Source organism: Schistocerca nitens, chromosome 1 (assembly GCF_023898315.1).
Source record: "Schistocerca nitens isolate TAMUIC-IGC-003100 chromosome 1, iqSchNite1.1, whole genome shotgun sequence".
NCBI lineage: Eukaryota > Metazoa > Arthropoda > Insecta > Orthoptera > Acrididae > Schistocerca > Schistocerca nitens.
The window spans coordinates 643,229,451-643,243,444 of NC_064614.1; the positions used below are offsets into that span (position 1 = coordinate 643,229,451).

At 41.9% G+C, this 13,994-nt stretch overlaps 1 protein-coding gene across 1 annotated transcript in view; it reads right to left on the reverse strand.

Annotated features, from left to right (window-relative positions):
* Window positions 1–13,994, reverse strand: part of LOC126258184 (ARF GTPase-activating protein GIT1) — a 311,125-nt gene that overhangs the window by 251,336 nt on the left and 45,795 nt on the right. The window contains exon 2 of the mRNA XM_049955621.1: window positions 3,688–3,931. Within this exon, the coding sequence (XP_049811578.1) occupies window positions 3,688–3,931 (244 nt within the window). The remainder of the gene's footprint in view (window positions 1–3,687; window positions 3,932–13,994) is intronic.

A 13,994-nucleotide genomic window follows, 5' to 3' on the forward strand; every position in this document is an offset into this window, starting at 1 on the left:
CGTTGAGCAGTACAGAACCTGCCAGTAAGTGGACAGGTCTAAAACAACAATCGTGTGACAGGTGTCTTGGAGACTGATCGCTAAGACCTTTTGTTTGCTTCAACAGGCACCCTATAGTTTTTTATGTAGCATATTTTGAAGTTGCAGTTTTTCCAACAGCACTGCATCGTCTCTGCAATCCTACAGTTAAGTCCAGATCCTGACAACCTGTAACACACAGTGTTGCACCATCAAACTTCATGGTGAGCACTGCGGCTGCCACGAGTTTACAGTTTTAGAGAGATTTAGTACTCATAAGCTCTCGGCTTGTTAAAGCCTAGATTTGATCAGATCAGCACCCAGCCCTGAACAGCTCAATTTCTTGATGTGTTCACATTTGGGACCAATCATGAGTGGGGTAAGCATTATCAAAATACCATAGAAGCCGCAAGCATTCTCCCCTATTCTGGAAGAAATTTTCGATATGATAAGCCACTAAAATTACTATCCTGTTCTTGTTGTAAATCAAAAACACTCTTACTAAGTTTTTAAGCAGTCCATACTGACAGTCTTTTGGACTTTAAAGTCTCTGAGCAGTAGCTAGAAATGTGTCCTTATTTAATGGAAGCTTTTTTTTGCTGTTATTTTCTGGTATTTTTGTACCAATGATTATTGTCTTTTAAGATAAGGTAGAATAATAAGACAGGGCTGGTAGGTGAAAGTCCCAGATGAACTCAATGCAGGCATAACAATTCGCATTTTGCAGTTCCGTTGGGTGTCACATTTTTGTGCACGCCTGCTGCTCAGCAGAAGCATGTAAGCAACAATGTTAAAATTTCTTTGAGTCAGTTATCCAGTATGGCATAAGTTTATTGGAAAATTTAACTAACAACATAACACCTCTAACACCGTGGCAAAAAGCTATCAACAACATATAATGCCCAACAGAGAGATTCACATTCCTAATTAATTAAAAATACTAGCAATTGCTTCTTTTCACTTTTGGAAATTTTGATTATCTTGCAAAATAACTGAAACACAATTTTAAAAATTCTACTTCAAGCAATACAGCAGCACTTAGCACAAAGACAATTTCCCACATGATGAATAAAATTGTCCAGACACAACAGGATATAAGGTTAATTTATTATAACAAATTAGAAAATAAGAGTGTATTTAACCTGCATTTTTGTTATGTGGAAGGCTGCTCTGTATCCTCATAGTATAGAATAGCTGTTATTCTTCCAAGGAATGGAACTAAGTTTAAACAAGAAAACTGTAAATTATCTGGTGATTTTTGTAGTTATAAATACTGTAGTAATTACGAGAGTAATCCCACAAGTAAGGTCTCCTATTTTTTTTTATAAGTACATAGACCTATTTAATTCTACACTGGTTTACATCAGTTTACAGCTTTAACATTTAGCTATTTTTTGACATAATCACCATTCCTGTCAATGCATTTTTGTAGACGCTGTGGCAGTTTTTGTATGCCCATGTCATACCAGCTCGCCGTCATGCTGTTTAGAAAGTTATGAACCTCTTCTTTCACCTCGTTGTCAGAGCTGAATAGCTGGGACCACAATTACCGCCGACAGATGTTGTGAGACTCTAAAAAAACTCCAACGGGCAGTCCAGAACTGGGGAAGAGGAATGGTGAGCAAGGGCGTACCATTTCTCCATGACAACGCTCACCCACACATCACTCGGCAAACTGTTGCTCTCCTGCAACAGTTTCAGTGGAACATAATCACCCACCCACCCTATAGTCCTGACTTGGCACCCAGTGACTATCACCTGTTCCCTAGGTTAAAAGAACAATTGGCCAGAAAGCGATTCAGCTCCGACGACGAGGTGAAAGAAGAGGTTCATAACTTTCTAAAACAGCACGGCGGGGAGCTGGTATGACATGGGCATACAAAAACTGCCACAGCATCCACAAAAATGCATCGACAGAAATGGTGATTATGTCGAACAATAGCTAAATGTTCAAGCTGTAAACTGATTTAAACCATTACAAAAATAAACAGGTCTGTGTACTTATAAAAAAATAAGAGACCTTACTTTTGGGATTACCCTCGTATATTGCACTAATGCCCGAAACATTATGCTTGCACACTCTCTCTCTCTCTCTCTCTCTCTCTCTCTCTCTCTCATTCATATTTCATGTATAAAACTGGCAGTCACTGAATTATAACCTCAATCCAATTATTAACTGTGCATTATGGTCAGAGAATCTTCATGTAAACTAGTAGTGCTTTGTGATTGAGTAATTCAAAAGGTAGTGGGCATTTAAATCTGATGAAAAACAATTTATCTATTATTGTGCAGGGTTCGTAGAGAATGCTGGCAGGGCTCATGCTTCAGTCCTTTTAAGTTGCAGCTTGTTTTTGACAGCTGTCATAGTGAAGCGTATCAAGATTAATGTCTAAGTAAGATACAAACATTACAGTTGTCAACAACATCAACACATGGATTCTCTTGGTACAGTTGTGGATAGCAGAGAAGGTTAACAGATACTAGCAACTTGTGCATGCCAATAGGTAAAGCAATGTGCAGAAGCTGACCATACAACACAATAACAGTCACTTTAATAAGCTATTCCTGATTAGAATGCTGCACACACACACACACACACACACACACACACACACACACACACACCTATTATACTACCCACCAGGTTCATCAGTGCAGTCAACATGTTAGTTGCACGGAGAAGGTCCACGAGTTTTATCAGTCATAATTTTTACTCCATTTGTAAATGGGCATGTTCTAGTTCAAAATTAATTGCTTGACACGATAGATTCTTTGCGAAAGCTCCCTCCAGCACAGTGGTGATGGTTACATATTGTGAAAATGTTTACAAGCTCTGACTCTGGACCTCTCTTTTTCCTAAAGAAATGGGGGGATGCACCAATACTGCATTGCTTCCTCAAATGGCAACGGAACCTTGTCTTTTAAGGTAAAAATGTACTTAATTGTACTCTTTTGTGTCTTAATGGCTGGAAGAACAAAGTGTGGACTTCCATCACCCACAGTGACTCCAAAAGCCATTGATGTCACTTTGGTTCCTCAATAGGTTCATACCCTTCCCTACATACTCAGCACTTAAGATCACAGTGCAGACAACATGGTTAGCCATAAAACATCATTACAGTTACCATCCAATTACAACAATCTTGACATGGCAAAGAATTAGCTAGGTTAAGTGGTCACACCTCAGTGATCACACTGTATCAGGAAAAAAGGAAAAATAAATTAACAGATTGCTACTCACCATAAAGATGCCATGCTGAGATGCAGACAGGCACAATGAAAGGACTGTTACACATTAAGCTTTCTGCCAAAGCCTTCTTCAGAAAGGAAAGGGACACAAATACACACAAGCAAGAATGTGTGTGTGTGTGTGTGTGTGTGTGTGTGTGTGTGTGTGTGTGTGTGTTTTTCTTTCCAAAGAAGGCTTTGGTTGAAAGCTAAATGTGTAACCGTCTCTCTGACGTGCCTGTTGGCAACTCAACATCTCAACATGTCATCTTTAAGCTGAATAGTACTTTATCTTTTTCATAATATTGTTGACATTCAAAACTGGACTTTCCATTGTTTGGGAGAAAAAAAAAAGGTCAGAAACACATAAATACAAACTGAAAAATCAAACAGTGGCACAGAAAGCTTCAACATGCACCTGACTATCACTACAGAACTCACTGCAATGGGTCTCTTGGATGCGGTTTGCGGTGACTAGCCAGTCGCCCAGGTTCCAGCAATGCATGCTCCCATACACTGTTAACAGCATGGCTGTTCAGTGACTGCAATAACAGAAGCTGTGAAGCACTCCACACACTGCGCCGAAGGGACTTTATTTGTGATACATGTCGCCCCAGACTCCGATGTACAGAGCAACAGTCATCGCAGAGGACAACACATCTATTCACCGATGCCCAAGCAGGGTCTGCAATAACAGGTTACCATCAGTAGAAGTAAAATAACTAGTTTATAAAACAGCTGCAAGGCATCACTGATTAAATTAATTATTTCACTAGATATACATCTCAATCTTTGCAAAAATAGCTCTCAAAATGTGTATGTCTGATCGAGATAAAGCTTTCCTCAACTCAGAGATTGGTTTGAATACCATCGTCTACCATAGTCATACTAAACATGGCCATTTGAAGTAAATTACCAGACAGTTATGAAAGGGATGCATAGTTTAATGTGTACATTGGACTCGCGCGACTAGATTTTCACACATTAACAAATCAGTGTGAGATGTGAAAGAAGTGATAAGTAACTAAACAAATATCCTAGGGCTGATAGAGGACTGAGGTCCCAGGTCTTTGGAGTCATGGACTGACACTTATCCCATCAGCCAATAAGCCACATTACATTTGATTATAACAAATATTTATATTGCACTACCACATTAGCAAACAGCAGTAACAACAATTTAAAACACACAGTGGGCCTTCCTGTCCAACTAACATCATAACTGAATGGCTCTACAAACTAGCATCATTTCTGTAACACATAGCTCAAGAACTAATTTAAAACTCCAATTTATCATTTGTTCCTAACCACACATTCCGAGGTCCACAGGTCATCTGCCTTAATGCTATGGGGCTGGGTAGAGAGCATGTGGTGTAGAGTAACAACCATGAGACTCAGGTTGACTTGAACTCTCAATCGTATCCTTTCTCCCAGGGATGCTAGTCCTGCAGCATTATGATACAACTCTCCAGTCTCGGAAGGTATGGATCGAATTTAATGACAAGTTCATAGTTTGCATTGGTCTGTGAAGAATGCTCTAAATAGCACAATTGCGGCAGCACTCCCTGAGAAAAGCAGAGTCCCTGTCTGGCAGAAAGTTTTAACTCACCATAAAACATTTAAATATTTCATGTTTGAAAAGCATTCTATGCTTTCATGAGGGTGCCTATTTCCTGACTGTTGTAACTTTTCATTTCCACAAACGAAGGTGGGTAGAAACAGAAATAACCCCTCCCCCCCCCTCAAGCGGTTAAACTAATTTCCATAACAATAGTGGGCGCAGGACATACTTTGTACATATGTAAAGAATGTTACAAAGATAAACGTGTAAGAGAAAAATCATAGTTTAATTAAAGACAATGATGAAAGAAACTTACATAATATGCACTAAAGAACTGTCTAATTAAGCAATAATGAAATAGAAATCTTGCAGAAAATTGCCTCATTGTGGGATTGCGCTGCTAGCTCGTAATGTGGGTCATTTTCCTGCACGGATCGTAATCTTTTTCTGACCTAGCTCACTGTTTATTTTACACTACTGTTGCTCACTCTGATGTATGACAACACAGTTTACCACTCTTAGCTGAAGCAATAATGAGGGAGTAGGTATAGGCTCACAATTGTGAAACAATAATGGAATGGTGCAAAACAATTTTATTTGCGTTTGGCACGCTTTTTATACATAGGCACACCCACCTGAGGGTTAATGGGCACACAAAAACCTTTCTGTACTTCACATTACATCAGACTGATAACATCTTTTTAAGCTACCTATTCACAAATATGAGCGTTTCTATAGAATAGATAATGCTTACAGGTGCCAGGAATTTCCATGTGCAGAATGCAAACAGCAAGAAAATTTCTCCTTACCATCAAAGAGACCTCAAAAAAACATTGGCCAATTAAGAAATCTTCAGAGGTGCCCCTAGCAAGAAGTACATTATCCTAAATGGAACGAACAATCAAATGCTACAGCAGGTGTGACTAACACAATTTCTGTACCCCTGACTGAACTTGCCAAAGTGTTTTTGCCACACAAACAGCAGCAATAAGTTACAAACTGTGATAGGTATTTATCTTATCTATGTCTGGTGTAAAAAGAGTATCATCAATTGGATTTATATCCCACAGCCCATCCTATGATGTACAGCTGAGGAGACAACTTACATTGTATACCAATATCATTACCTCATTACCATTTCCTGATCCATTAACAAATTACTGTTTTACTTTCACGGTCTTTTAACTAAATACTCAAAGGAGGAAATAAAAAGATGCTGCTAAATACTTTCTAGTGTGTGCACTTCTTGTATTAAACAATAAGACTTTTCATGAATATCAATGTTTCTCATGCAACGTTCACCACATAAGTTCTTAAATATGATAACAATATGAATCTTCTCCCAGTCACTTTGAACACTTTTGCTAATCCAGTGACTTCACACCAACTGCCGCTAAAAGGGGAGCAAGTTCCTGCACATAATCTACAGGTAATCAAAAGGTATCCTATCAGGTCAAGTGTGATTGATTTTAGTTAATTTTCGGTTCCTTAATCTTTTACCTCTATATGAAGTTGAAAAACGAACGAACTCTCTTTGTTCTACTAATATTTGTTCACTCTGAACCAGTTTTTAGCTTACTGGGCCATTTTATCTATTGTGTCATTTCCTTAAACAGTGGAAAATCCAGGGTGGAATGTAACAATATGATGAAAAGGAAAGTTGCTATTCACCATACAGAGGAGATGCTGAGTCGCAGATACACAAAACAAAAATACTGTCACAGATAAGCTTTCAGCCAGCAAGGCCTTCGTCAAAAATAGATGACAGACACTCGTCGCACACATGCAAACCAACTCACACACACACGTTTGTGTGTGTGTGTGTGTGTGTGTGTGTGTGTGTGTGTGTGTGTATTTTTGGTGAAGGCCTTACTGGCCTAAAGCTTATTTGTGACAGTCCTTTTATTGTGCCTATCTGCGACTCAGCATCTCTGCTATATGGTGAGTAGCAACTTTCCTTTTCATAATACTGTGTCACTTCCTCATCTGCACAATAATTGAAAGGATTGCCATCATCTTTGGTAAAATAATTTTGGAAAATAGAATTCGTTATTTCGCCCCCTCTCTCCTCTCTCTTTTTCTCATTCTAAGTATACTAATGAATTATCAAGCCGCCCTGGATTCACAGTAACAAATTAACACACACAACTGCTAATTGTGAAACAGTTTATTAGTGATAATATCAGAATCCCTGCAGTAGTTCCTGCAATTATGGTTAGCATACAGGCAAGAAAATAAAATGGAAGACTTTAAATTGGGTATACCTATAGAGAACTGAACAGATGACTGAGCCACCAACTGCCTTATGGGGTTTTTGTCAGTCCAATATACAACATTTTACTTTCAAATTCATTGAATATTTTTCACATTGCTCACCTAACAGTAATTTTGTTTCGGAACAATGTTTTGGCTCTGTTTACTTGCAATGAAGAGATCTCTACATAGTGAAATAATTTTCTAACATAGTTACTCATAACCTTGCATGGCACATACCTATGTAAAGTACACTGTATTATATATACTCTTTAGCTTTATTCACCGATAATTCACTTTTTCAGTCCGCGAGATGAATGTCTAATATTGGCTGCTCAAGTACACTAGACTCTTGCCCTCAGTAGTCCGGCCTCCCAGTAATCCAGCACACATTCCAAAAACACATGCACAATGAATTATCATGCACTGCAATGCTTAGTTAACCAAAGCTTTATATACTGTATTTGAAATTTTAGCTTTCTTTATAGTTTGGAATAATGTCTTCTAAAAGGAAACACGTTATGCTAGACTTTAAGCAGAAACACAAAATTTAAAGCATAGAGGATGTACATTATTAAATCCAAAAATTCATTAATTTTCAAAGAAAACTTAGTCCTTGAGTGTACAGTATACTGTACATAATTATACAGTTGTCGTCAGGTCACTGAAGTTGAGCACTGTCGGGCTGGACTAGCATTTCGATGGGTGAACGTCCGGTCTGTCGAGCGCTGTTGGCAAGCGGGGTGCGCTCAGCCCTAATGAGGCAAATTGAGGAGCTACTAGGTTGAGAAATAGAAGCAGCAGCTCCGGGGTCGCAAACTGACACACAGCCAGGAGAACGGTGTGCTGATCACATGCCCCTCCATATCCGCATCCAGTGACTGTTATGGGCTGAGGATGACACAGTGGCCGGTTGGTACTGCTGGGCCTTCATGGCCTGTTTGGGAGGAGTTAGTTAGTTAGCATTACAAGCATTACATTGGTACTGCATGTTTCTGGTTGTCATATAATGTATTCCAGGAAACCTCGGCAGCTTCAGCATCAGCAGTGTGAGACATCTTCATGCTGTCTCCTCCTGTGTCTTCTTCTTCATGACTTTCATCATTATTTTCTTGCACGCTTTTGACTATTTCTTCATCTGTTAAAGTTTGGTCCATATCACAGTTTTTGTCATTCAGCCACTTAGTAACAACTTCATCAATTTCTTCTCATTCTGGAAGGTTGTGGAACATGTCAGCGTGCAAAGTAATTGATAATTCTGAATTGACTGGCTCATCACTGTCGCTCACAACTTGATCCAACTTAGCTTCAATGGGTGGCCACAATTTTCTCCAGCTATTTATTATGGTAGCACTCTCCACTTTATCCCATGCTTCGGCTGCTTGGGAAACATTATCACATATGTTAATTGCTTTCTACGCCTTCAGCATAGTCTCAAAAGTTGGACCTTGATTTAGGCTTATCGGAAATTAAATACTCGATAAGGAATTCAGTAGAATATCAGGACAACTGCATAATCACCAAGAAGTGAACAAATAGGGATGTGCCTTGGTGGAATAACTTAGAAATGCAAAGAAAACAGGTATGGAGACTATTTAATATTGCGAGACTTAAAGGACAATGGACTAAATAGCGTTGAGGCCCTTGTCAACTACAATCTTGCAATCAGACAAGCAAAGAAGGCATCCTGGAAGGCATTCTGTGAGGAAGTGGAGAGCACGGTTGCGCAAGTCAGACTTCACAAGATTCTCACTAGAGTACCAACCAATTCAGGAGGTATGTTGAGGAAGGAGGATGGGGAATATGCAAAGACAGCACATGAGATGCTGGAACTGCTCCTCAAAACTCACCTTCCTCAATATGCTCTGCCAGACAACACAGTCCACAAAGTGATCCCAGGTAGACAATGGTTCTCAGGCACTCAAAGAGAGGACTGGGAATCGGCCAAGGAGACTGTGAACTTTAATAAAATCCAACGGGTGGTGGGAACATTCCAACCATTCAAGTCACCCGGCCCAGATGGAATTTTTCCAGCTCTCCTGCAACATGCAGGAGAGAAGCTCATTCCTATGTAGGCTATTCAGGGTTAGCCTAGGAGCAGGCATCATTCACAATGCTTGGAAGGCAGTGACGATTGTCTTCATTCCAAAGCCAGGGAGAACTGATCATACCAAGGCTAAGGATATGAGACCAACCAGTTTGTCCTCCTCCATTCTCAAAACATTGGAAAAACAGGTTAATGTATATGTTGGTGAGAGGAGGCTAAGTAGGGCCCCTCTACATTCAAACCAACATGCATATCAACCAGATAAATCATGCGAGTCAGCTCTCCACCAACTCGTTGCGAAGATGGAGAAAGCACTTTGCTTCCAAGAAATAGCCCTCTGCGTCTTCCTGGATATTGAGGAGGCCTTCAGTAACAATATCGATACCATGGTAAGGGCAGCAGAGGTGCATGACCTGGGGACCACTATATGCAGGTGGACCATGGCCATGCTTAGTGGAAGGAAAGTAGAGCCTACCGTGATGAACGAAAAGATGGTAATTAACACCACTAGAGGCTGCCCACAAGGAGTAGTTTTGTCCCCTCTATTGTGGAATCTAGTGGTGAACAAACTCACTGAGGAATTAAATGCCAGACAATGCTTCTGCCAAGGATACGCAGATGACCTTCTCATAGTAATACTTGGCAAATTTACTGACACAGTTAAAAATATGGCACAAGGAAGTTTGGACATCATGCAAAATTGGTGCATTAAACAGGATCTGAGGGTTAATCCTACGATTCAAGTTGGAATCTAAAGCTCTTTGATGAAACTCTATCTTTGAAGGGAATAGTGAAACATCTAGGGGTAACCTTAAATGAGAAGCTAACATGGAACCCTCACATTAAGAGTATCTGCTCCAAGACAACAAGTACTCTAGTGAGTACTAGAAGGGCTTGTGCCAAAAACTGGGGCCTAAGCCCCAGGGGTATACATTGGACATACACCACAGTGGTCAGACCTAGGAGTTCCTACGGGGCTGTCGTGTGGTGGAAGAATGTAGAACATCTGGGTGCAGCTAAGGAGCTTGCTAAGGTGCAGAGATTGGCCTGCTTAGCCATAACAGGTGGAATTAGCAGCGCACCAACTGCTCGAATGGAAGCCATGCTGAACATGCCTCCTCTACACCTTTGGGTCAAGATGGAGGCAGCAGCTGGGGCATACATACTTAAAACTGGTAAAAACTGGGTCTCATACAGATATCCAGAATCACACACTAACATAGTGAGTGAGGTAAATATAGGAATGGCTGGGGAAATGCCTGCCGACTATATAATAATTCCCAATTGCTTCGACAAGTCTTAAAACATAATAATTGGAAGTAGGGAGCAGTGGGATAAAACAGACACCATATGGAGGACATTGTTTGGTTCACTGATGAGTCAAAAATAGACCAAGGTGTTGGGGCAGGGGTGTACCGGGTTCAGCCAAGGCTGGAGGGCATCATCTCTCTAGGAAAACTGGCCTTTGTATTCGAAGCTGAAATTACTGCAATCAGGGCATGTGTGGAGGAGAATGTGTGTAGGTGTTATAAGGATCATAGCATCTACATTTATTCAGACAGCCAGGCAGCCCTGAAATGATTGGCAGCTCCTGCAACAAGATCTAAGATTGTTGTAGAATGCCACAGGACGCTGGCAGAGCTAGGGGGAAGCAATAGGGTACACCTAGTGTGGGTCCATGGCCACTAAGGGATCGGTGGCAATGAACAAGCTGACATATTGGCTACGATGGGAACAACAACTCCATTTAGTGGACCTGAACCTGCCCTGACAACCACCAAGGCTACGATCAAATTAGAACTACAGAACTGGCTTAGGAAACAGCACGTAGGACATTGGACCAAGGTCCATAAACAAAAACATGGCAAGGTAATGATGCTCAAGCCATGATTTAAAAGAGGCTCCGTAATCCTAGGACTGAACAGGAAAGAGATCAAACTCATGACTGGACTGATGACCAGCCACGGGAATTTCAAAAAACACCTACACACAATGGGCGTAACAGAAGAGGACCCTAAATGTAGGATCTGTGATGAGGGTGAAGAAACTGCATCACACCTAATCTGCGAATCCATGGCATTGGAGAGTAAAAGATACAGAATCTTCGGGACAACTACACCTGAAGAAATTGTGTCTAACAAAAAACTGGTAGAGGGACTTCGTGCACTATTTAAGGGCATTGGTTGGCTTTACTGGATATACAGGGAGCAATACCACACAATAAACTTAGTTTCAGTGTGGGCAGTGGGGGGGAGGTGGGGGGTGACCTAAGCTGTTTTAGCTTCCCCGTTAAAATCAAATCAAAGCTTCCGCATACATGTAGACTTTAGGTGGCGAATGTGGGGCAGCCATGTCAGCTTATTATCAAAAATAAGGTTCAACAAATGAGACTGCTACAACATCGAGGAGCTGGTCACCGAAATAAAGTTCTGGATAGGGGTGTACTGTAGGTAGACAATAAAATTGCGTGACCCGCATTTTAAGAGGGACAAAACTGGAAGCCATGGGTGGTGGCCCACATAAATGCTCATCGGATGGCGTCTTGGAGCTGGCACTCAACAGATGCTACCGAGTGGGAGATGTACCAGATGCAAAAATTGTTGATGTACAAGGCCAAGGTAGCCAGGGACCCAACAGAGGTCACAAGCCCATTGATAGCAATGAGGAAGAGTGTGACACATAGCACAGAACCCTGTGGGATACCATTCTCCTGAATCCAAGGGGCGCTGAGTGAAGTACGAACTTGAATCTGGAAGAGCCGGTAAGATAAGAACTTGCGGATAAAAATCGGAGGAGTACCATAGAAGCACCAGTCTCTCTCTCTCTCTCTCTCTCTCTCTCTCTCTCTCTCTCTCTTTGGTGGGGTTTTAGGGCACAAAACATTTAAGGTCATAAGCGCCCAGTATAGGACTGCAGAATGCTGGGTACGCAAGAGTAAAAAACAGTTGCGAGGTCCAATACAAAAACGAAGAATAAACAAATCTAATACATCAAGATGTTACAGAAGAGTACCTAAAAGACGTCGACAAGACACCGGAGTCACCAGGTAGAAATCAAATCTCTTGTAATATTACTGCTTCTTAAAAAACTTAAAACGTGAGCCACAGCTCGCACGTCATCCACTAAAATGTCTGGTAATGCAGGTGGCAGCCCGAGCCTGAGACATAAGTGGCTAAAATAGGGGCAGAGGATCAGGAAATGTCTGACGGTTAATGGCTGGCTACAGAAAGGACAGCTGGGTGCAGGGTCACAACTCACAAGTGGCAATGACTAAAGCGGCAGTGCCCTATTTACAACCGAACTAACGTTACTTCCTAATGGCGAGACGGCTGGGAGGAAGTCGACCAGGCTGTTGGGAGAGGTTGACTCTCTGAGTTTATTCCCATGAAGGGAGCATCAATGGTCACGCCAAAGTGACATGATACACCGATAGAGAAAAGTACAAATATCTTGTGAGGGAACAGAGTAAGAGGCGGGCTGAACGAAATGGACAGCGGCCTTGGCTGCAGCATCAGCAGCATCATTCCCAGGCACAACAATAGGGCCAGGAACCCACATGAACATCAACTGGGCTCCCCCATCCGGGAACACATGGAAGCAGTCCTGTATCCGTCGAATGATGGGATGGACTGGATCGGGATCATCTAGACTCTGAAGGGCAATGAGGGAGTAGAGCATATCACACAGCGAGTGAGCTGGAGCCTCTGAATGTAGTGAACAGCCTGAAAGAAGGCAAAAAGCTCTAGTGTAAAAATTGTGCATTGGTCAAGAAGCCGGTATTGAAACTTATCAGCCCCAACGACAAAAGCACAGCCAACACCATGGACAGACTTGGAGCCATCAGTGTACAAAAATATGCTATCAGCAAGTTGTGAGCGAATTTTGAGAAAGTTGCAGCGATAGGTCAGCTCAGGAGTCTAATCCTTCGGGAACGAGCTGAAGTCAAAACAAACACAAATCTGTGTCTGAAGCCAAGGTGGTGAAGGGCTCTCCCCCATTCAGAAAGTGGCAGGTAGTGTGAACTGCAGCTGCTGAAGCAGGTGACGAAAGCGGATGCCAGGAGGCTGCAGAGAAGAAACGTACATCTCATACTGGCGGTCAAGAATGTCATTAAAAAAATGGGTCAAAGGTTGGGTGGTCTGGCATGGAAGAAAGCCGACATGCATCCCTACTGAGTAGGATGTCACGCCGCTATGACAGTGGTAGTTCACTGTCTTCTGCGTAGATACTCTCAACAGAGTTAGCACGAAAGGCACGAGTGGCGACATGGATACCCAAATGGTGTATTGTATTTAGACGGCAGAAGATAGATGGCCGTGCAGAGGAGTAGACAATGCATACATAATCCAACTTGGAGCCGACAAGAGATCGATAGAGGCGGAGGAGGACAGTCTGGTCAGCTGTCCAAGAGGTACCACTCAATACACGGAGGACATTTAGAGACCGGGTGCAGCGTGATGCCAGATAGGACACTTGGGGAGACCAACTGAGTTTCCTATCGAACATAAGCCCTAAGAACTTCGTTGCATCCATGAACGGGAGAGCATTTTGGCCCAGTCACAAGGACAGTGGAAGAAACGCCTTGTACCGCCAGAAGTTGACACCAATGGATTTGGTAGCAGAAAAGCAGAAGCCATTTGTGACAGTCTATGAATATAGACGGTCCAGACAACGCTGAAGACAGTGTTGCAGGAGCTGCAATAAATAGCAAAGTCGTCAATGAAAAGAGAACTGGAAATGCCAGCTGGAAGGCAGTCCATAATGGGGTTGATGGCTACGGAGAAGAAGACGACACTGAGTACGGAGCCCTGAGGCACCCCATTCTCCTGTGAAAAGATGTGGGATAAGGAGGAATCCACACGTACCCAGAAAACTCGATCTGTTAAA